The sequence below is a fragment of the Arachis duranensis genome, chromosome 3 (assembly GCF_000817695.3).
Source record: "Arachis duranensis cultivar V14167 chromosome 3, aradu.V14167.gnm2.J7QH, whole genome shotgun sequence".
In the NCBI taxonomy this organism is placed as follows: Eukaryota; Viridiplantae; Streptophyta; class Magnoliopsida; order Fabales; family Fabaceae; genus Arachis; species Arachis duranensis.
Window position 1 is genome coordinate 126,354,563 of NC_029774.3, and position 24,363 is coordinate 126,378,925.

Consider the following 24,363-nt stretch of genomic DNA (forward strand, 5'->3'; position numbering starts at 1 on the left):
TAAAAGTTCATGAAACAGTATCTTAACCACATGTGTAATTTTATGAAATTAGTCAAATAATTTGCTCTTATTTTGTAAGAGAGTGCTAATGCTGGGTAATCAATTCAGTGATTCAGTCTAACTTTATTTTGGTACAATGGAATCAAAACTAAAAGTGAGAAATGGGAAATTATTGGGTTTGGCAGGAAAAGGTTTTAATTTTTTTTTCTCTTTTTATTAATTCTTTAAATTCCTTATTTTAAAGTCTTTAATCAATGTCATAGCAAAAATCCTTACTCAATGAATACTCGCCACTCGGTTTTAAAAACTAAACAATTTTTTATCAACAACCATTTTTTGTTTTTTATTCTATATTACCAACTTGGGTTACATAATTTTAGTGCCGTGGAACCAAATTCAACATCTGTGGTCTCGCTTACACTGGAACTTTTCTACCCAAAGGGTATGAGGTCATTGAAATTTGGAATATGAATCTGACGTTTGATTTAATTAGGACCATTGGATCTACAGATCTGAACATTCCAGATCGTAGGGTTGAATAGTTGAATTTAAGTGTCACTCTAACTTGCATTCAAAGTGTCCCAATTTCTGCTGGCCACGTAAGGAGCACTGATGTGGGTGCATACGCTGTTTGACTCAGCTCAATTCTATTGCATCACCCCTTGGTGCATAGTTTGTTAAGGAGAAAAAAAATGATTATGCAGCTAAATTTACCTTACTAATCACATCAAGACAATAAAATTACACATGACATTGTAGTCTTGTAATAGATCATAATACTAATACACATAAAGCAGTAAGTTCAGCTGTTCATATGTATATACAAAATATGAAGCATGCATAGCTATACTAATAACAATACTATAATAACAAGCTATATTCAGAACAGGGAAAAAAGATAAACAAGAAAAGAGAGTTGAATTATGGTTATGATTATGGCTATCAACTTATGGCAATGGCTCAATTTTTAGCTCCACGGTTACCTAAATCGGAAGCAACCTGTGCTGCCCGGGTTAAAGCACCGGAAACCCAGAAGGCACCCTTAGAGAAATAGCTACTATTAACTACAGTGTTCGCAGCTGCAGCCACAGATCGTCCCGTGGCAAATGCAGCTGACTTGGCAGTTTCTGATACATGATACCTTTGATCGGCGGATCTAACGGCCTCATAGCTAGCTGATAACTTGTCGGTGAGGCCGATTCTCTGGCTCAGCTCGGCTACCTTTGCTGTTGCCGTGGCTGAAACCCCATGGGACTCGTCGAATTCCTTAGCCTTGGCTAATGCGTCTTTGCTGAGGACATACCCTTTTGCTATCATGGTCTTGACAACTTCTTGAGTCACTGTAACTACTTCTCCGGCAGAGGAAACAAATTGGTGGCTTTGTAGCGTCTGAAAGAGGACAAGCTAGACCATGAACATTCAATAGAAAGCTACAACCATTGGTGGTTGAAAACAAATGAAAGAAATACATCTACATACAGTTGATGAATCGTCGTCATGGTTATAGGATGGCCGGTTCCAATGATCGAACTCATCTTCATACTGCCCCCAGCGAGTAATGCATACACTTTGGTCTAAAATCGTGGCTCCCTAACACATCAAATTATGTAGAAAGGTATACACAACACATTAATCATATAACTTATCAGTGACCAGCTTAAGAATTACATCGGTCCTGAACATGAGTTTGATGAATACTCACACTTAGCAAGCAAGCAGTTTCTAGGGAATAAGCATCTTTGAATGTCACATATGCAGTGCAAGCATAATCACCAGACCTGTATTCAACAATATTATAAGCAAGTTTTATAGCATATTTTAACATACTAGGTCCAACTCATCTGCAAGAATTAGCAACCGGGGAAATAGTAATCATCTCTGTCATGACTAATTAAAACACAGTACCAGTGGAAATTTGAAAATCGTATCCAAAATGAACATTTTTTGGAGTCTGATCTATAGCATTTTACAACAATAACAACAAAGTATTGTTACTCTAGGTGGGATCGGGTGCATCAATCAAACAACACCATTGTACTGTGTCAAGAATCATGTCTGAATTTGATTCATGTATTGAGAAAAAGCAAAGCAATCAAGTTGAAATATACCCGAAGCAAAGCAACAAAAAGAAAGAAATTAAGTTTCACTTTAAAAACTATGGACAATAGAAAGAAGGGAACATCAAGAATCACCCCATAGCCCATACAAGATACAGCATGCTACAAACCTGATAAAGCGATAAAGATCAAGTATTACCTGACAATTTCGACATACTCAATTGCACCAGAGAATGCGAAAAAGTCATACACATCCTTCTCAGTGGCTTTTGGCGATAGACTGGTAACTTCTACGGTATATCCACTAGACATGTTTCTGGTTTCCTACTTGTTTAGTATGAACACAACGGAGGAACAGAAATGGTAAAATCAAGTAAAAAAGGTGAGGATCATAAAACATAGGCCTAAAAGCTACGGTAAACAAACAAGAATTGTAAGTCAAGTTGTTCTTATTAAAGAGAGTAAAGATTGAAGAAATACAGAAGTATAAGAGAAATGGATGGTGGAAATGGTTTAATCTTGCTAATTGAAGGAATCTAAATATACTAGGCCATAAGATAATATGAACTATATTGATATAATATGATCATATTGTAGTGTACTAGTGTGTTACAACTTACAAGAAGCAAAAAACTAATACTGTTTATAGTGATCTTAAAAAACACTCATCCCAATTAACAAATAGAGAATAAGTTTTGATACCATATTAGGATTGAATGTAGTCACCAAAAAAATATTAGGATAATGTACTTAGTTCACTCCCAAAAGTTAGCTCATGAAATGGAGGATGCCCAAACTCTTACAATGGCTTTCCAGGGCTTATCTCTAGGCGATGTGAAAATCCTAACGACAAACAAATCTGACATTTCAATAGCATCGCAATTACCAAAAACCGATTTCTTCAGCCACAATCCTGAAAGTCACTGTCCTACATCTACACAGCAATACAGGACACATACAACTAGCTATGAAATGGTAGTTTCTTGCCTCAATGATCGGCCACCACCTCCCCAACCTCAAATACTTTTGTCAATCCACCCCCACCATCACCTCAACCTCACCAAATTGATCACGTCAATTCCTCAGCCACTAATCAGTACCCAAAATCACCACCACCACTTCTTGTGGCCACCCAGCCACTATCATAATTTCAACCACCATTCTTCTCAAATTTTCCCCCAATACTATTTTGTGCTTTGACTATAGCTTTACTACCCCCAATATCTTGTGATCTAAGAATTCCTCATTGATTTTCCAGCATTAGATGAATTTCCCAACCACATTCCTCTTTCCGAGTTATGATCCTTAAGAACTATTCTACCGATTGAATTATACATCGTTATTCCCTTTCTTGACCCAACTGGGCACCTTCATTGCCCAAGTTCATACTTCCAATCACAGAAATATAAAAAAATAATCCAAAAAATAGTATTTTTAATAATAAACGACAGAGAGAGAGAGAGAGAGAGAATAAAAATTGAGGTAAGATAAGAGAGTAGCGTACAAGTTCAGAGAAGGTGGAGAATTTAGATGAGCGAATTGAGCAGAGGAAGCCAAGCCAGACACTGTGATGACGGTGGTGTGGTTTCTACAAGTAATAACCAATTAACTGTTCCCTCTTGTCATTCTCTCATCTCCAATCCCCATTATTATGTGGTAGCAACCACAATTTAAAGTTTTTAACATTCTTATATTTTATTAATCAATAGAGTTTAATTATTTTACATGTACGTATAATTATATCATTTTTTTTGGATGATCATGATTAATTTTGATATATTATTTGTTTTCTTTTAATAATTTTAGACATTTCATTTTAGTTAAAATAAAGATCATTTTCTATAAAATATAACTTTTATCATTTGATAAAAAAATATATTTTTTTATAATGTAAAAAAAGTTCAAAGATAAAATAGGAGATTTAATATTTATATCAAAATATAAATTAATTTTATATTAAAATGTACAATAATTTTACTCCTTAAAGATATTTTTAATTTTTTTTAAAAAATAGCTATTCAAAACAAGCACGCACATAACATTATATTTATTATCACCATCATCATTGTTGTCATCATCATCGATAATAGAGATTGCTCATGTTGTTACTCCTTAAATTTTAATCAAAGAAGATAATTTATATTTGAGAAAAGAATAAATTAATCTCTAATTTTTTGGTTCGTAGATATTTAAATTTTTGAAAATTTAAAAATATATTTAAGTTTTTAATTTTTTTTTAAATTTGGATATCAATTTTTGAGTCTAATTTATCCTCTTTTAAAAATTCTCTTATATATGTATTCATATCAACCAGGTCAATTCAACAGAAGTCACGTTTATTTTTTTCGTTGATTTTCACAAACTCAAGTGAATATAAGAAATTGATATATCCAAATTTTAAAAATGTCAGAAATTTAAATGTATTTTCAAATTTTTGAAGATTTAAATGTCTTTCTAGATCAGTTTACTTTTTTAACTTAAAAAAAAAATTTTTGTTTTGTTGATGAATTAGACAATTTCAATCCTAAGTTACACATTCACACACCCACTCACACACACTAACCTAGCCATTGTTATTGTCCTTTTTTTTTTGTATGTTTTTATTTGGACTGGGCTTTTCTCTTTATATGTTTAAGCAAGATTTTCAGTACTACTAGTCTACTACTGCTAACATGGATCTATAAGTCAATGGCCCAAGACTTTTAGAAATCAATTTCATCATTATCTGTGCCTTCAAATAAAGTCAGAACCAAAGAAGGCCCAAATAAATATGTCCAATCTGGCTTAAGATAACTTTTCATCTAAATCAATTTCATTCTTTTGTAGTGGAGGCTTAATACAAATAGCATATCTATGTACCTCTTATAAGCTGCATCCGAGTTCAAGTAAAAGAAAATTCTACTCTTAAAATATTTGCTGACTTTTGTATTAGAGTCTTCTTTAAGTACCCCCTACTTCTCCAAAAAAAATTCCACTCTTTTAAAATATTTGTTGACTTTTGTATTAGAGTCTCCTTTAAGTACCCCTACTTCTTCACAATGATTCCGGTGTTACTAACCATAGTAAGCGCCTACTCCAAGAACTAGACTAAATTTTAATTGAAATATCAAATTACAACTTATAAATCTTAATTAAGTTAAAATTGTTAAATAAGTAGTCTTAATATATAATATCAAATACGATCGAGTAATTAATAGACTTTTAGTCAATGAATTATAATTTAAATGACATAATTTTTCATACTCATCTAAGAGTCTTCTATCTTTAGTAAAATAATAATAATAATAATAATAATTAATAGACTTTTAGTTATATAGACGATAAAGATGTTCAAATTCATGACGACTAATTTTTATGTGTATTATCCATAATTTCATATACCATATCAAAAAATCATCATTAGCGACATTAGGAGGACTTGAGATTTTTCTCTTAGTCATGTCAAGAGAAATAAAAATAGAATAGCTCATGAATTAGTTAAGATGGCTCTTATCAATTTAAATTTGGTATGAATGGAAAAAATATCAAACCTTATAAAAAATTAAAAAATATAATCTAGCTATGCTGGATATTTTACTACCAATGGATTGAATCAACACTCTTTTTCCGTCAAAAAAAATACCATATCAATAAATTATTTTTAGTCATTTTAAAATATATAATACTATTTTTCTTTTTTCTTTTTTTATTTTTTTTATAAATAGGCCCTTGTTGGTATTAGGCCCATTTTTGGATTTTTTTTTGTATAAATTTTGATATTTGATGTGTACTCCAGTAGTCACAAAAATATATGTAGATTTGGCGTCAATTAAATTTGAAATATTAAAAGCACTGTGTTCAGCTTTAAAACTTCAGTTATGCAATAAAAAAGGTCCTGCGAATAACTTCAGAACTAAGATCAAAGATCGAACGACCTTACCTACCTAATATTTATATATTAAAGATAAAATCTGTTCAACTCTCTCAATATTAAAAAATAAATTATCTTTTATTATATGTCATATTATTATTAGTTAAAATAAATTAATTTATTATGATTAACTTTAATTTTTTATTTAATTTAACTAATTAATTATAATATAACTATTTTTACAATTTATAAAAATTTATTGGAAAACTCATTATCAAAATAGTCCGATTATATGATAAAGTATTATTATCCATTTGATTGAAATACAAATTTTATTTCTTTTTCTATTTACAATAAACATCAATTTTGGTTCTAACTTATGGCAAGGCCTGCATGGAGGGACTTCATCCTATGAACTTGGATGATCTTATGATGTATTACTGATGAGTTTCAATCGTGAATATACAATTCATTGCAATTAATAAATTTTAAATAGAATAAATGATGAACTTGGATAATCGTGTTTATAAATATCATAATTACCTAATTCCACAATTTCTATTTATTAGTATTACAAACTCAGAAGCATTTTGATTAAAATCTGCTATAATGCTGAATCGAAAAATGAAAAAAGAGTGAAAGTGCAGAATAAATTTAACAGAAATTTAAAAATAGAATTATGATTATGATTAATCTTATTTATTTGTAAATAACTAATTCTATATTTGTAGATATTAGAAAAATTAAAACATACTAATTTAGTACTTTTTTAATTAATTTAATGTTATGAATTGACAGTTTCTAACAAATTTTAAATTCTAACAAATTTACGTAATAATTTTACTAATTTGAAGATACAACTAATTAACTATATGAGTTGTATAATCTTATCATCTAACTGTCTCTTTTAAGTTTAGAATGCATATATCAACAATCTAAGCTTGCGATAAAACGATGCAAATGGTCCTGGAGCTAAGCCTTTTGTGAGCACGTCTGCTATCTACTCTTTACTGGGGATGGGCAGTAACTTTAGTGAATCATCTTGTACTCTATCTCTCAGGGTATGATAATCTATCTCGATATACTTCGTTCTTTCGTGAAATACAGGGTTGGCGGCTATATGCATTGCGGATTGGTTGTCGCAGTAAAGAGTGATTGGTTTGCTCAGTGGGGTATCAAAGTCTCGAAGTATGTAACTCAGTCACCTTCCCTCACATGTTGCCAAAGCCATAGCTATATAATCTGCTTTCGCTGATGATCTAGCAACTGTAGTTTGCTTTTTACTTTTTCATGACACAAAAAATGAACCCAAAAAGAAACAAAATCCAGAAACGGATCTCCTTGTGTCTAAACATGTTCTCCAGTCTGAATCTGAGTATCTTGTGAGCGACAAATCTGATGAGGTGGAAAAGAACTTTATTCCGCTGGCTGGTGCACGCTTTATATATCTTAAGATGTGCATGATGCTTTGAAATGATCTGTTGTAACGTAGTCTAAGTACTGGCTCAACTTGTTGACAGCAAATGAAATGTCTAGTCTTGTATTTATGAAGTACAGCAGCCTCCCAACAAGCCTGTGGTAAAGAGTCAAGTCAGTTAATGCCGTGCATGAATATTTGGACAATGGAGTAGTGTAGTTCATTAGCGTAGTCGCAGGCTTGGCATTTGTCATTCCAAATTCATGGAGGAGATCACTAACATATTTCCGTTGATTCATGACAATTCCTTCTTTGCTTCGTGCGATTTCAAAAACCAAAAAGTACTTAAGTTTACCTATGTTCTCGATGTTGACTGTAACATCCAACACCTTTTTTATCCGATTGATTTCATTCATGTTATTGTCAGATAAAATCATATCATCCACATACACAAGAATGCAAGTGAAACCATCTCTGGTGCCTTTGGTAAAAAGAGATGTATCTGCCTTGGATTGAATGTACCATGAAGCTTTGAGAATTGAGCATAATTTGTGGTTCCATTGACGACTAGCTTGATGAGCCCATAAAGAGATCTTTCAAACTTACAAACATTGTTTGGGAGAGCTGATAAACCTGAAGGAACCTTCATATAAACTGTCTCAGAGAGATCATCATGTAAAAAGGCAGTGTTGACATCAAATTGGTAGAGAAACCAACCCTTAGACACTACAAGTGCCAACAAAACTCGAAGAGTAGACATTTTTACTACAGAACTGAATATGTCAAAGAAATCAAATCCAGGAATTTGAGTATAACCTTTTGCAACGAGCCTTACTTTGTATCTTTCCAGTGTCTCATCTGTTTTGAGTTTGATTTTAAAAATCCATTTGCACCCCACTGCTCTCTTTCCTTTAGGTAAGGATGCAACAGTCCAAGTTTTATTTACTTTAAGAGCATTGAGTTCTGATCTGATTGCCTCTTTTCAATAATCATGTTGAATTGCTTGTTCATAACTTTGAGGTTCAATAATAGAATCAATAGCTAAAAAAAAAATTTTGTGTGCAGGTGAAAAATTATCATAGGACATGTATTGAAATAGTGAATATCTTACCTTGAAAGATGATTGGGATTCATTATGAGTTGCTGTACTGGTTTGAAAATATTGGAAATCAGACAAATATGTTGGTGATTTTCTAATCCTACATGATCTCCTAAGAGCTGAAGTTGGTGAAATAGTGGATGTATGAGAAGAAGGAGGAACGAGAATTTGAGTATGATTAGTGTGTGCATCATGAGGTGTGTATGAGGTGGTGAGATGTGATTGTGAGTGAGGTGTATGTAAAACATGATTTGGTGTGCTAATAGCAGATCCTGTAACACGAGGTGATGTATTATTTGTAATAGGTATAATGGGTGTATGTGCTGATTTGAATGTGTCGTCAAAGAGTAAAGTACGATTATTTAAAATTTGAGCATTATTAGTAGATAAATTGTTAGTGAATGAAGAGTCAAGGACATATTTAGTGTGAAAAGAAAAAAAAATTTCATAGAAAATGACACTTCCTAATAAAAAATTTTTATTAGTTTGCAAATCTATAAAGAGATACTCTTTAGTACCAAACTTAAAATCTAAAAATACAGTTTGTTTGGCTTTCTTTTCTAATTTGATTTTGTGAGCAGCTAAATTCGAGGTAAATGTCAAACAGCCAAAAATTATGTTCGGTGTAAGAGAATTTATTAAACATGACTTGATAGGGACATTTTAAATTCAGAGAGGAGCTAAAAATTCTATTAATAACATGAATGGCATGAACAGTAGCTAAATGCAAATTTTTTTTAGAAAGATTACTTTCAAATAGAAAAGCTCTCGTCATGTTTAAGATATTCTGGTGCTTTTTCTCTATTATACAATTTTGTTGTGAAGATTTCACACAGGTGGTTTGCTGTAAAATACCTTTTGAGTTGTAAAATACCTTTTGATAAATTTCTTATCATTATTTGATCTTATGCATTTCACTTTCTTTTGAAATTGAATTTCAATCATTGTGACGAAGTTTCGAATTATGCTTGGCTAAGAAAAAAATGTGGTATATACCTTAGAATGGGGCTTGTGCCTCAATTGGATTTGAAAAATTTTAATGAAAAAAGAGACATACATGTGTAGTAGCACTACTGTCCAAAATTCAATCATTTAGTTTCAATTTATGTTTGGCTAAGGAAAGAATGTGATATATACCTTGAAATGAGGCTTGTGCCTCAATTGCCAGTTCTGAGTTATGAACAAAATCTTCTTCACAATCCTAGAATAAAGCAATGAGAGCTTGTTTTGGCTCTTTGAAAAATAGAGAACTTAAATTGTTACTATTCTTTCCTAAAGTAGAGTTATTGATTTTTTCAATTTCATCATCAGTAGTGACATGATTTATGGTTCTTGAGCTTGAATCTTGCGGGTAGTGTAGAGGAAAACCATGCTTATGATAGCATGTGTCAACCAAGTGGCCAATTTTGTCACAATGAGAGAACTTCTTGATCATTCTTCTTCCTCCTAAGCCACGGCCTCTGCCTCCATGCCCTCTCCCTCTTCCTTGAACGCTCATGTTGCCTTTATTAGTGTTGAAGTTGCTGTCAGTTGCAGCATTTACCAACATCTTGCTTTCTGCATGATCTGAACTTGACATTTACCTTTCTTGTTGTACTAATAGTGAAAAAACAGTATTGACATCAGGGAGGGGTCTCATTAAGATGATTTATGATCTCACATTTCCGAACTCGTCATTCAAGCCTCTCAAGAACCTAACCACTTGTGACTGCTTATTGTATCCTCTAACAATCTCTAATCTACACGTGCATGATCCAGTACAATTGCATGATGGAATCAGTTAAAACTCTTCTAATTCTTTCCTAGTCCCTTCATCTTTGTAAAAAAATGAAGTAATTGACAAATCTCCTTTTCTTGCTGAGTATATACATTTCTTCTTCCAATTCAACGATTCTGAACCAATCTCCTTCGTAGAATTTGTGCTTAAGATCTTTCCACAACTCTAATGCCACATTACACCACATCACACTTTGAAAAATCTCGCTACTTAGGAAGCATGCAACCAAGACAGAACAAAGGTGCTGCATCTATCCCAGCTTCAAACGTGCAATCAGATTTCTCGGATTTTGGTAAAGATCCATCTATAAAACTGAGCTTGTTCTTCATCTTTAGTGATATCCAAATCGATCAAGACCATGAGTGGTAATTCAGTGTAGTTAGAGGATTGGAGTGAGTAAAATACCTGAATTTTCACTCGGATGAAGATAGTACGGAGATGCAGATCTTGCATCAAATTCGTGCTTGATTTCACAGATTGAGTGATATGCTCTTGCATCATCGCTAGCTGGTTCATCAATTGAGCCAAATTTTGAAGATCCGAGGCTGAAAAAACTTGAGTTTCCATATTTTGACATATATGGGCCTTGTTTTGGATTAACCATACTTTCTGCTAATTTGTCAAAGTTAGACACAATTGCAGATTCTTAATTCCACGATCTCTCTACCTTGCAATGGATGAGATCTACCAAGATGTCACCGTTTGTACATCCATGTTCATTGCACTGTAATAAAATCTGCTATAATGCTGTAAAAATTGAATCGGGAAATGAGAAAAGAGTGAAAGTGTATAATGAACTTGAGAGAAATTAAAAAATATGGTTAATCTCATTTACTTGCAAATGACAAGTTCTATATTTGTAGATAATAGAAAAACTAAATCACACTAATTTAGCACTCTTCTAATTAATTTAATGCTATGAGTTGACAGTCTCTAATAAATCTCAGACTCTAACAAATTTATGTAATAATTCTACTAATTTGAAGATACAACTAATTAGTTATATTAGCTGCATAGCCTTATCATACAACACATCTTCTATACAATTTTCAAATTTAAATTAATTGTTGTGTAGAATAGTATATAACCCTTCACTTTTCTTGAATACAATACTCTTAAGACTGTGTTCTTTGTTTTGACTAGAAATTTCTCAAAAAATAAAATTATGATTCTTCTTTGTTAGAATGTAGCACAAGTCATCTCAATGTTTATTTTTATTTTCTGAAAGGAGATTCATTATAAGTAAATTTATTTTAATCAATAATAATATAACATGTAATAAAGAGTACCTTACTTTTTAATATTTAAAGGGTTGGATATAATTTACTTATATTAAAACCATCAAAATAAAAGTGTAATATAAATATAGTAAATAGTTAAATTAGTCCTGAAAAATCACTCTTTTTTAAATTGGTCTCCAAAATTTTTTTAATCAAATTCGTCCTTAGTTTTAAAGATTTAAATTAGTCATGTTAGTTCTTCAATCACTTCTATTGCCAATTGCGTCAGAATTTGTTGATGTGATACATTAAGTAACATCATAATACACATCAAGTAGTCCCAATTGATTATTAACATTATCATTTTATAAAATTAGATCAAATCAACCTTAAATTGAAGGATTCAAATGTCTCAAATTTTTTTTTTAATTAGATTTTAATTTGATATAATTTTATAAACTTATTATGTTAATAGTCTATTAAGACTTATATAGGTGTATGTTGTGGTACCATTTAACATGTTACATTAGTAAATTTTAACACTATCAATAAAGAAAATGACAAAAAAACTAACCTAATTAACTTAAAATATTTAAAGAATAAATTTAATTTAAAAAAATTAAAATTTTAAAAACCAACTTAAAAAATAAATTATTTTCAGAGATAAAATTTGACTATTTACTTGATATAGATTCCTCATATGTGAAGCTATGAAATGTGACTTTGATGAGTGCAGTGTACTTTGCCTTTATAAAAAAAAAAAAAGAAGCAGCTCATTTTTTTTATTCCAGTATATCTTAACTTGCTTAGTAAGCTAATTAACTTAGCTCTTGGTCTAACCCTACTCAAGACATGCACTCTTGAAGCTCATTAAACAATGCTGGATTATACAAGATTACAAGTACATACACACACTCCACCACTTATAGAAAAACTCAACAATTCAAACCAAGTCAATTATGCAATACATAGAAGAGCGAACGCAACCCTCGTTGCCATTTTCACAGTAGAGCTAGCAAGGTCTCGTAACATATGCACTTTTCTTAATAACAAAGTTTAATTTAAACCCAAACTGCTCCATGGTTAAATGCACGGTCCCTTTTTCTCTCTCTCCTCTTTTCTCTTCTTGTGTCTATGCATAGCGGCATCACTCAATAAAATATACCCATGCGTTATTTTGTCTTCAAGCATAACTATTTAATTTCTCCACGTAGAGCTGCCAATATATGAGATTCTCTAAGAGATTCGGGAAAAAAAATGTTACTTTATTTGCATATATTTAATTATTTATATTCCACTTTGTAATTAAGCTTAATATATAATGATGGTCATAAAAATATTCATTCAAAAAGATCAAATTGATAAAAAAAATATAGAAATAATTATATTTTTAATATATCTTTAGATAAACGTTTCTTTTTAAACTTAAAGTATATGTATAGGCTTTTTTTAGTCTTATATTAAATTTATTTTTTTATATGTAGCAAAAATTTAATTCTAAATCTTTTCACAATAAAGAAACTTTCTGCTGCATCTCCTATCTCGGTCACTGTTTTCATCCGCTATATGCATCTTCTTCTTTGTTGTTCCTCACCGCATTTGCATCCTTTTCTTTGTTTTTCTTCGCGCCTCATCTTCTCAGTCTCTTCGCTGCGCAGAGGAGAGAATGTGATTGTGATGAAAGAGAAAAAGAAAAAGAGATTCAGTGACAGTGGTAAGAAAATTGATGGAAGTAAGGTGAAGAGATTAAATTAAAGAATTGAGAGTGTTCAAAAGATAGAAGAGAGTGACACGCAGTAACGAGTGGAGGTGCTGGGTGTGGATTGGGTGCGTAGAGAATTTGGTATATAATTTATTTGAATAGTTAATACATACTCGTAAAAATATAAGAATTAATTTTAGTGATTAACTGTGAATGAGTTATAACTCAAATGACATAATTTTTTTATATTTATTTACAAGTTACGAGTTCGAATTTTTCTATATATATGAATTTAAATATACAAATAATATTATATTTTTAAAAGTAAAAACAATATAAGTAGATCTATCTTATCATATTATCCGCATACATGTATATATGGTGCAAATGAATGTAGCTACGCCGGTAAAGGTTCAAAGTGAGTTCTTTATTATTTTAATTGAATATCATTTTATATATATGCAGAGTGGTCCAAGACTGAAAATATCACGGGTTGGCAGCCAACAAACAAATAACCGAAAATGCTTTGTGGGGGCAATGTCACATGTATTAGGCGACTAGTGTCACTTCACCCTTCATTGCCTCTGGGTCCCTTCCCAAACCGCTCATTCTTTCTCTCATAACTTACATTACTAACAATACTAAGATGGAACCCAAGTACCTTGTAGCCTCCAAAATTTGATTAAATACCAATTATTTTGATGCTTGATAACTACATCTGCCATTTATTGAATCAATGTTCTTACACCCTTTAAAAAGTCTATTGGGTTAATTGGTCAAGTGATTATCTTATTTGTTTGTTTAAATAATTATTGAAATTCGAATTTATTTTATGTATGCATATTAGACATAGTAATACATTTTTAAATAGAATTTAGATTAAAAAAATTAATTTTTAATCAATTAAGTTGAAAAATATAATAAAAAAATTCTATGGAGGTCCAGATTTAAATTCGTGTAATGAGTGTTCACTAGTAAGATAGATGGCATAAGTAAGAACAAATATAGGAAAGATATATAATGTGCCTTAAAATAAAATTTTTATATTTAGGAAAAAATTTTAGAATTTAATAATTTTTAATATTTTTTGCCATCATTTAACCAATACAAATAATAAAAATTTAACAAGTAAATTTTGCTAATTTAATATTTACAAATTCTAAAAATTATGAAAAAAATATATTAATTCAAATGAATAAAATTTTAGTAAAGATAAATACAAATTATATGTTTTTTTTAAATACAAATTATTATGGATCAAATACGATAAAAGTAATAATATTTATTGATCATATACTATTATTTTTTTAAATATAAATGATGATTTTATTTAAGGCAATAATAATATATATTCCGATCAAAGTCATTGCTATTACATACAAAGTTTGTGATAAAAAAAACTAGGGTGGGGGCTAATAAGATGGAGCCCATGGTAGTAGCCTTTTGCTTAGGTCTAAAAAAACAGCAGCAAACCCTATACTAAGAAGAGAGGATGATGATAATAATAAATTAAAGCAGTAGTGTACTACTAATGGGACACACATGCAGAGAGCAGAGAAGGAGTAGTAACTAAAAAAAAATGCTAATTAACTAACTCTATGATTAATAATTAATTATATATTAGTAGTAGTAGCATTATTATTACATAAGTAAGCTCCTAATAATGGCTGCTTGTGCGGTATTTGAGTCTGTGTTGGCCAAAAGCTGGGACAATCGGTCGCTAAGATCATCAACCTCTCTATGCAAGGTCTTAATGTAGGTACAAGTCTCTTGTAACACCTTTGCCGCAGAAACCTATAGAATAATAATGAATTAAGTTGGTTGTTATTAGAAATAGTAGTATATATTTAATTAAGAAGAAGAATGAGGTTGCATTGTGGGACCTTGTCGGAATGCGTAGAGCGGAGCTGAGGGATGAGTTGTTGCAACTTGGAGACGAGATCGGTGATTTGAGCATCGGTCATCCCGGCGGAAGTTGGAGCAGCGGAAGAGGATCTTCTGGTGGACATTGTGTTCGAAATTAGAATGATGAAGAGGAGAATAAAAAGTGCATGGAAGTAAATATATAGCAGGGGAGGTTGGGAGAAAAGGATATAGATGAAATAGTAATGTATGATGTGGTGAAGTGGCAAGTGGCAAGTGTTAGTTGTTGATGAGGGAGAGTGGCAAGTGTCAACTCTCTTCTTTCTTCTACTACCCACTAGGGACCCTCTCCTTTTAGTCACTCTCACTCCTTCTCTCTTCTCCTTCTTCTTATTTTAATTAAGGACCAAAACATTTTCAATTTTCACTTACCACAGAACTAACTTTTCTTTAATATATCACCAAATATGAAGGGGTCGCTCATGTTGTTGTAGAAACAAAAAATCAAATAATAACTAATTATTGCCTAAAATACAATTTTTCGATCCTTTATATTCCATGGTGCAGTTGTTTTTATCAATTTTATGTGAAAAAAACTACACGTAAAATTTTAATTATGGACAATCTGAATAGCAATGCAGTTGTCACAAAAAATATCAATTGGGGATGACTGAGAAGCACCTAAGTTTTTGAGAAGCCAACGAATCGAGATAACTTTAACAGTGGTGTCAGCGAGAGTACGGTATTCAGCTTCTGTGCTTAATCAAGCAATGAATGTTTGCTTCTTAACTCGTCAGGAAATAAGAGAGTCGCCAAGAAACAAACAATAATCAGTAGTGGAAGGAAGATTAGTGGGATCACTAGCCTAATTAGCATCTGAGTGCGCCTGAAGGGATAAAGATGAATGGGAAGAAAAATAAAGGCCATGGAATAGGATGCCTTTAATATAGCGAAGAATGCGAAGAATTACCGCATAGTGAGTAGTACGAGGAGCTGACAAAAACTGGCTAAGAACATAAACCGAATAGGCGATGTTTGGTCGGCTGACAGTTAAGTAGACGTCCTCCAACTAGCTGTCAATAAAGAGTAGAATTATCCAAAACAGTGTCATTCATAAGAATAAATCGAAAAGATGAGTAAACTCAGTGCGACTAAGTGTAATTCCGGCTTTAGCAAGAAGATCTGAAACATATTTAGTTTGAGAGAGATAGATGCCATTATCGGTGGATATGACTTCTAGACCAAGAAAATAGTTGAGAGAACCAAGATCTTTCATCTCAAAAGTATGCTGAAAGGATGCCTTGAGATCAGAGATACCATCAATATCATCTCCAATAATGATAATGTCATCAACATACAGAAGTAGAAGAACAACTCTATGTTCGCTTTTACGAATGAAGAGAGCAATCTCATGAGGACTGCAAGTGAAACCAAGATTGCATATGGTAGTGCTAAACTTGTTAAACCATTCACGAGGAGCTTGCTTAAGTTCATAGAGTGCCTTGCGAAGGAGACAAACTTTGTTAGAAGGACAAAGATAATTCGGAGGGGGTTTCATATACACCTTCTTTTTCAAATCTCCATTAAGAAATTTATTTTTCATGTCCATCTGACTGAGAGACCATTTTTTGACTGCAGCAATAGCAAAAAGAGCTCGAACATATGTGAGACGAGCAACAGGAGCAAAAGTCTCTTCATAGTCAATACCATACTCTTGCGTACAACCTTGAGCAACCAATCGTGCCTTATAACGGTCAATAGAACCATCAGAGCGAGTCTTGATCTTGTATATCCATCTTCCTCCCACAACTTCCTGATTAGAAAGAGAATTAACCAAATCCCAAGTGTGTGCTTTTTCAAGTGCCTATATTTCTTCCTGCATTGCTTGTTGCTAATTTGGATTTGTGGAGACTTCTCTAAATGACTTAGGTTCATGTTGATGAAGAATAATACAAAAACAATGATAATAAAAAATATGAGGAGGTGGATTTCTTACCCTAGAAGAATGAGTGGAAGGAGGAGGCATGACAGTAGGAGAAGGATCGTCGTCTAGTCTGAAATCATCAGGAGATGGAGAAGGCAGAAGAACAGGAGGCTGTAGAGGGTGACTTGAGATAGAACCTGTAGAATCATCACTAGGAAAAAGATCAACATTGGGGTTAGTGAAAAAAAATGAATGAGTAGGAGGAATGAACTCAAAAGAGGAGAACCAAGAAAACATGTAACGCTCCCAGAAGACAATATGACGAGATATACAAATACGTTTAGAGAGAGGATCCCAACAATGATAACTCTTGTGTTTAGTGCCATAACCAAGGAAACAACACATACGAGCCCGAGGTTCAAGTTTACTATATTCATGAGGTTGAAGAAGAACAAAACATACACAACCGAAAACTCGAAGAGAACTATAATTTGGGGAGGTATGATAAAGACGCTCAAAGGGAGTAATGTTACCAAGAACAGAAGAAGGGAGTCTATTGATAACATGATAGCAGTAAGAACAACTTCACCCTAAGTACGCTCAGGACACGAAGAAGAAACAAGCATTGCACGAATAGAGTCGAGAATGTGACAGAATTTGTGTTCATCTCGACCATTTTGTTGAGATGTACCGGGACAAGAAAACTCAAATAAAGTACCATGTTCTGCAAGAAAGGTTAAAAGTTTAGAATCACAGTATTCCATAGCATTATCGCATCGAAAAACCTTAATGACCTTAGAAAACTGAGTTTTAATCATAGTGGCAAAGTTGATATAAATCTAAGATAACTCATGACAACTAGTCATCAAATAAACCCAAGTAAAACGTGAATAATCATAAATGAAAACGACAAAGTATCGAGCTCCGCCCATAAAAGCAGTAGGAGCGAGGCCCCAAATATCAGAGTGAATGAGATCAAAAAGAGAGCAAGCAAGAGAGGAATTATTGTGACTTATAAAGTAGGTTGTTTGGCAGTTTGACAAGAAATGCAATCAAAAGATTCATTAGAAACCTGACCCAAAACACCCTAAGACACAAGAAGACGCAATTTTCTTAAAGAGCTATGGACAAGACGTTGATGCCATAAGTGAAGGGTAGATGGAGAAGAAGCAGCACAGAGATTTGGTATAGGAGGAATATGAAGATTCTCGAGTTCAAACAACTTTCTGACCTTACGTCCAGTACCGATGATTTGTCCCATCCGACGATCCTGTATACGACAACCAGAAATAGAAAAAGTGACATCAAAACCCAGATCAACAAGTTGACTAACAGAAATAAGATTAAAGTTTAATTTGGAAATATAATAAGTATCAGGGAGATTAAGAGTCGATTGGGAGATAGAACCTTGTGTGTTGCGTGCAAGAGAGAACCATTAGCAGTATTGACAGAAGGTGCATTTGTAGTGGTAGACAGAGACGAGAAAAGATTACGCAGCGGAGACATGTGATTAAAGCAACTCGAGTCAAAATACCATTTAGAATTATCTGGAGGATTCGAAAAAGCAGCAGGGGTATTACCAGAAAGGGAGAGAAGATGCTGAAGAAGAGACGCAATATCAAATAGAGAGAGACAAGAGACGGGTTGAGAGGAGTAGAGGTGGTATATTCAGTAGTAGCAGCAACAGCAGAAGCAGGCACAATCTTGGAGAAGGTGAGACGAGAATGATACTTGAGTTGACCAGGACGTGGTGGGCGAGTAGGACAGGTAGTAATCAAATGTCCCGAGAACTTGCAATAATAACAGAATAACTGTGAACAATGGTAGCTAATATGACCTTTCTGGTGGCATGTACGACATTCAATAGAGGGACAGTCGAAGAAGAGGTGCCCGGAACGGTTACAGTTTCGACAGAAGTTACCCTTTCTGTCTGTGGCAGCAAAAACATCTAACTTTTCCATAATAGCAGTCACATAGATCAAAGAGAGGAGAGGAAACTGCAATTTTGGAGCAGAAAATAAAAAATCTGAGTGCAAAATCAAAAAGAGCTCACCAAAAAATCTTAGGGAGGGTCCCACTTGTCTGCTACGTCAGCTGGAGAGTGGGTCGCACGCGGGTTACGGTGAATCTTGGCATCGCGACATGTGGAGGCTTCTAGATTGTTTGATCAGCACTAGATCCAACAGATCCTGAAGCGTCTGGAGAGGAAACAATGGAGGTGGGCAGCGAGATTGCGGCAGTGCGTGGGGGTGCGTCCGGCAACTTCAAGCGGTGAGTCTGGCGGCTTGGAATCTTGACAAAGAGATGAACACGATGATGGTAGCGGTGACGAATCAAAGCGTCGGGAAAAGATCGAAAAACGAAAGCAAAGAAACACTATAGAAAGAGAAAAATAAGGGGACTATGAACGAATTTTCATAGAAAAAAAAAGAACCTAAACTTTTGATACCATGTTAGAAACAAGAAGGAAATCTAAAAAAAGTGTTTTGTGTATTATTCAGGTTGACAAAAAGTATAATGTACAAGAGATATATATAACCGCCAGAAGAATTAAAGTAATAAAAACATAAAATACTACCATCAATATATAGATACGTTATATAAATACAAATTATACTAATTGATCTAATTTAATTCTAATTATTCTTTTAACATAAATAAATAATAAAAAATATTAAATAAATAACTTATTTTTTAATTAAATTCAATCAAAATTTCTTTTTTTTTCTTATGCATTTTCTCATTTTTTTCAATCAGTTTTATTGTATCGATAAATTATAAAATTAATTTAATTAAATTTTGTTACTAAAATAATTTATCCATCTAACATCATCTATAAATAGTGGAAGCAATTCACGTTAGAAGCACTTTCTTTATACAAATTATATATCGTAAAATAATTCTTCTTTAATTTTAGCAGCACTCTTACTCATATAGTCAAGGCATATTTGAGCATTAAGAAAACATATACAACAATTGTGGATAAATTAAAAAAAAATTTAAAAATTAATTATAATATAAGCCAACTAAATTAATTATTTTTTATTTTTAATTTTAAAATTCGAAAAATTAAAATAATAAAAAAAATTTATAACGAATTTATTTTTGAATTAGTTGACTGGAAAAAGCTTCACTTTTAAATAATTTACTAGCATTATCCCATGTTAAACATCCGTTTGATTTTTTTTTTCTAATCACATTGGGAAAGAAGTCCCAAAAATTAAAATTTATAAAAAAAAACAATTACGAGGGAAGACAATCTCCTAAAATTTGCAAAAAATTAAAGCGAAATTACAGTAGAAAGAAAATTATAAACTGCTAAAAAGAGATTATCCTAGGAAATAATAGTATAATAATATTATCCAGATGGTTCTTATATTTTCGAATTCTGTAGCGACCATGTAGTATTGATACTTTCATAAGATTCTCACAATAAATATAAGACGAGATAAAATTAATCGTAAATTCAGATGACCTAATTAACACATGAGTTAATCTATCTTTCTATCTCTTTGAATTGAAAGTCAAAGTCTTTTAATAGCAATATTAACAAGATAATCACACGTTGCATTTGGAGTTTAATTTCTAGGGCGTGATTTTTGGCATATATATAGTTAGATATACAACAAAACATAAGGTAGCCACAATCGTAGCCCATAAGTATTGAGGACTATACTATCATATGAAACCCTAAATGTTGGATAGTGTCAACAACTTTTATCTTTATCTTCGTCTTCATGAGGAGAGCCACTCATGAATATATAACATCGATTTATACATATACATATATATTCGTGGATCTTGGTGATGGTTGGATGGTCATCCATTGTAAGATCTAGAAATTTCACAATAGCTTTTTCATAGCTAAGTAATGAATATTAAAATTTGTATTTGAACGTTAAAATCAGTTACTCAAATTATTGAATTAGTCAATATATAACATAGGAATATATGTTATTTAATTTATTTTTAATATATATTTTCCGTCGGTGTTTGTTAAGATGGTAAAAGAAAGCGAATAAAGAATTTTAATATAGAAGAATATTAGGTGCCAGTAATTTTGGTGTTTTATAATTATTAATTGATTATTAATAGTATTTTTAACAGTGTGAAATTATATCTAATAATATTTAATAGTAAGAGATGATTAAATACTGACTAGAAAATACAAAAATGGCTGATCCTCTAGACTTTTTCTTTAATATATAGAGACATCAGACATGCATGAATTTAGAGAAAAAGTTTTTGAGTCTTTTAACTATCAAGTATCAACTGCTTAACTCACACACTGAATCAGGGTGTTCATGGGCACCGCACCGTTAACCTGATTACATCGTATATAATAATTTAATTAATATTATATAATAATAATTTAATTTTAATATACTATTTGATTGTATATTTAATTACTTTATCATAAGAACAACTTCACATTTATATATGATAGAGATATAATTATTCATATATTCTTTTATCAATTTAAGTTTTAAAAAAATAATATTATGATATATTATTAGAATTTTATTAACTCTAAAAATTTAAAATTCAATCATTGTTTAAAAAATTTCAGTATTAAAGTAAATAAAAAGAAAAATAAAGTCTATACAAAAATACACCCAATTTCAAAAAAGAATTCTTGCATGAGAGAGAATAATAAAAATATAATCATTCATGAAAGTATATAACCATGAATTATCGTTAAAAAGATTAATAGACTATAATTAAATACTAGATATATAACAATTTATATTACATCTTTTTGTAAATTTCAGTTTTTTTTGAAAAAAATAATTTTATGACATGATATTAAATTTTTATGTTTGAAAAATTTAGAGTTCAATCTTTGATGAATATTAAAAATAAAAAATAGTATAAGTGAAATAAAAAAAATGGCCTATATAAAAATTAAACAATTCCAAAAAAACTTTTATTTGAAAAGAAATGTTAGAATTTTAGAGGTCGAAAATATTTGATAATAAAAAAAGGTTAAATTACACGGTTAGTCTCTACACTTTTAATGAAATTACAAATTGATCTTTATAGTTTAAAAGTTTGTAATTAGGTCCCTGAAAAAAAATTAAAGTGTAGAGACCAATTACAAATTTTTAAAATGTAGAGACTAATTTGTAATTTCAAATAAAACAAATTTTAACAAGTTTTTTTTATCTCTCTAACATTACCGTTTAAAGATATAATAATTTATGTTATCTCTTTCTATCGACTTATGTTGTTAAGAGAAATAATTTTATGAGACCAAATAATTATAAACTTTATACCTAAATTTGTATCAAAAATTCAAAATTCAATTAATCTTGTATGGCTGATGGCATAGTAACCGCGGTGCACGTAGGTGAGATGCATCATGCATGGTTCTAGCATATGTAATTATGTATACAATGAACAAACACACACAGTGGCATACTTATTGTTATGTGGTCAGTACTGCTCACATGAACAAGCATTTTTCACGCTTTCACGTTTAATTTCTGTCTCATAAATAAATGCTCCTTTCATAAATGACTTGCATATAAAAACTATCTATATATGTAGTCAATAATGATGTGAACTTTAATTTGTTCAGTGTATCTAAAGACTTCTTACAAGTTAAAACTACTATCTGTTCGTCGCCAAAAAAGTTAACACACGTTCTCTCTTGCAGAATGATTGTAGAGGAGTGTTTGTGTGTCTGTTTTTTTTTTCCTTTTTGAAATTAAATTGGAGCAAAAGAAAACAAACAGTTTATTAACCAATCATCAATTAGGTAGTATTTGTTTTGAGGTATTGACATAGAGATTGAGACTTAATATCATGTTTATTAGTCTATAGATTGGTATTAAAATTTCAGTCTATATCTCTAAAATTTCGGTACCTTGAAGACATAGGAGACTGAAATTTTTTGCGACGGAGACTAAAATTTTAATAATATTTTATACCTAAAATACCTCCATTTCAATTAATTAATTCCAACTTTATCCTTTGTGCAAATTAAATTAGAGTTTCATTCCTATTTCAGTCTATGTCTTCCATTTTCCACCAAACACAATATTAAGACTTATTTTAGTCTCTATCTCTTAGTCTCTGTCTTTCAATCTCAGTACCTTAAGAATCACTATTCTAATTTAAGTGAATATTTATATATAATTATTGTATTCATGTGAAATTAATAATTGACTGATATTAGATAACAATTTAATTAAATCTATCAAATTAATAAATTTAATAATTTTTAACTATCAACTTTATATAAAGAAAACTTAGTTTAACACGCAAGTTTATGGTGATAATAATGGTTAAAAAATTATTAACTAAATCTAGCACAATAAAATAATTAAACTTGTCGCCGTAACAAAATAATCAAAAATTTTTACAGTAACATATTAAAAAAAATTATGAACACCATAAACATATTCTTATGAGATCATTAGAAAAAAAATAGTAATATGTATATATACTTATTCAACAGACATTTATTAGAAAAAAAAATAGGTTATAAGTTCATATATTACCCAACTATGACACTATTTGACCATCGTCATTAAAAATGCATTCTTATATACTAATAATTGTAGTTTTTTGGATCATATATAATTGAGTGATTGCATTTGGAGAATTGATTCAAAAGTCCTTTATGCTTTCACCTTAGCAGTTTGGCCTAATTTGGTTTGAAACGGGAAGCAAAGCAAAAATGGGGCATCAAGACTAGGCTTTTAATTTTCTTCGTTTTTTACATGTGAGAACTTGCATTGTGTGTGATTGTGTCTTGTACTATGTCGTGGGTTAGGTCCAAGGAATTGGACCAATAACTTTGAAGACAACAATCCATCTTTATAGGAATTGGCCCCCTTCAATTCCCCCCTCTGGTAAAACTTTGACCAATTGAAAACCAAACTAATAATTAATTTGCACTATTTTAGTTTGGCCGATCTTACTAGAAGAACAATAAAAGTTGGTCAATAATTATATAAATTTTTTTAATACATTTAGTTTACAAAACATTCAAAATCGAAAAAATATATACAAAATTAATATTGAGTGATTTTCATTGTTTTTTCAAATTTATCTTATTTTAACTTTTTTACACGATGTAGTTGTGCTTCCAAAACGTGTCAGAAACCAAGTTTTAAAAAATTTGAAGTAGTTAAGAATATAAGTATTTATATGTCTTTTTTTATTAGTTTAAAATTAAAAAAAATAATATTATAACATAATATCAAAATTTTTATAATAATAAAAAAATTAGCATTAGATCAATTAAAAAAGCTCACATTCAATCAATCCATTAAGAGATTATCTTTCTTAGAATAGGATTGTTATTATTATTATTATTAGGATAAACTATCAAAAATATATTCGAATTATATTTTGTTGTTGGTAAAAATGCTCCTAATTTTTTTTTGATAAAAATATTCTCAAATTATTTAAAAAGTGACAAAAATACACATCCGTGAACATAA

The 24,363-nt window shown here is 31.1% G+C and overlaps 2 protein-coding genes across 2 annotated transcripts; both read right to left on the bottom strand.

Moving 5' to 3' along the window:
- Positions 1 to 615: 615 nt before the first annotated feature.
- LOC107481235 (binding partner of ACD11 1) lies at positions 616 to 3,704 on the bottom strand. Its single transcript, XM_016101461.3, has 5 exons — positions 3,562 to 3,704; positions 2,257 to 2,381; positions 1,703 to 1,778; positions 1,480 to 1,590; positions 616 to 1,389 (listed from the first exon to the last, which is right to left on the bottom strand). The coding sequence occupies exons 2-5, from the start codon at positions 2,367 to 2,369 to the stop codon at positions 961 to 963; spliced, it is 729 nt and encodes a 242-aa protein (XP_015956947.1). The 5' UTR covers positions 2,370 to 2,381; positions 3,562 to 3,704; the 3' UTR covers positions 616 to 960.
- Positions 3,705 to 14,446: 10,742 nt separating this feature from the next.
- Positions 14,447 to 15,330, bottom strand: LOC107481164 (transcription factor PRE6). Its single transcript, XM_016101379.3, has 2 exons — positions 15,006 to 15,330; positions 14,447 to 14,916 (listed from the first exon to the last, which is right to left on the bottom strand). The coding sequence occupies exons 1-2, from the start codon at positions 15,129 to 15,131 to the stop codon at positions 14,764 to 14,766; spliced, it is 279 nt and encodes a 92-aa protein (XP_015956865.1). The 5' UTR covers positions 15,132 to 15,330; the 3' UTR covers positions 14,447 to 14,763.
- Between the last annotated feature and the right edge of the window lie 9,033 nt (positions 15,331 to 24,363).

Excerpts from the sequence above, each read along its gene's own strand:
- LOC107481235 (XM_016101461.3), bottom strand. The coding sequence starts at position 2,369 with ATGTCTAGTGGATATACCGTAGAAGTTACCAGTCTATCGCCAAAAGCC. Across the intron at positions 1,779-2,256 it reads GAGTATGTCGAAATTGTCAG|GTCTGGTGATTATGCTTGCA; the intron begins GTAATACTTGAT and ends TGTTGAATACAG. Across the intron at positions 1,591-1,702 it reads AAACTGCTTGCTTGCTAAGT|GGAGCCACGATTTTAGACCA; the intron begins GTGAGTATTCAT and ends TTGATGTGTTAG.
- LOC107481164 (XM_016101379.3), bottom strand. The coding sequence starts at position 15,131 with ATGTCCACCAGAAGATCCTCTTCCGCTGCTCCAACTTCCGCCGGGATG. Across the intron at positions 14,917-15,005 it reads GCTCTACGCATTCCGACAAG|GTTTCTGCGGCAAAGGTGTT; the intron begins GTCCCACAATGC and ends ATTATTCTATAG.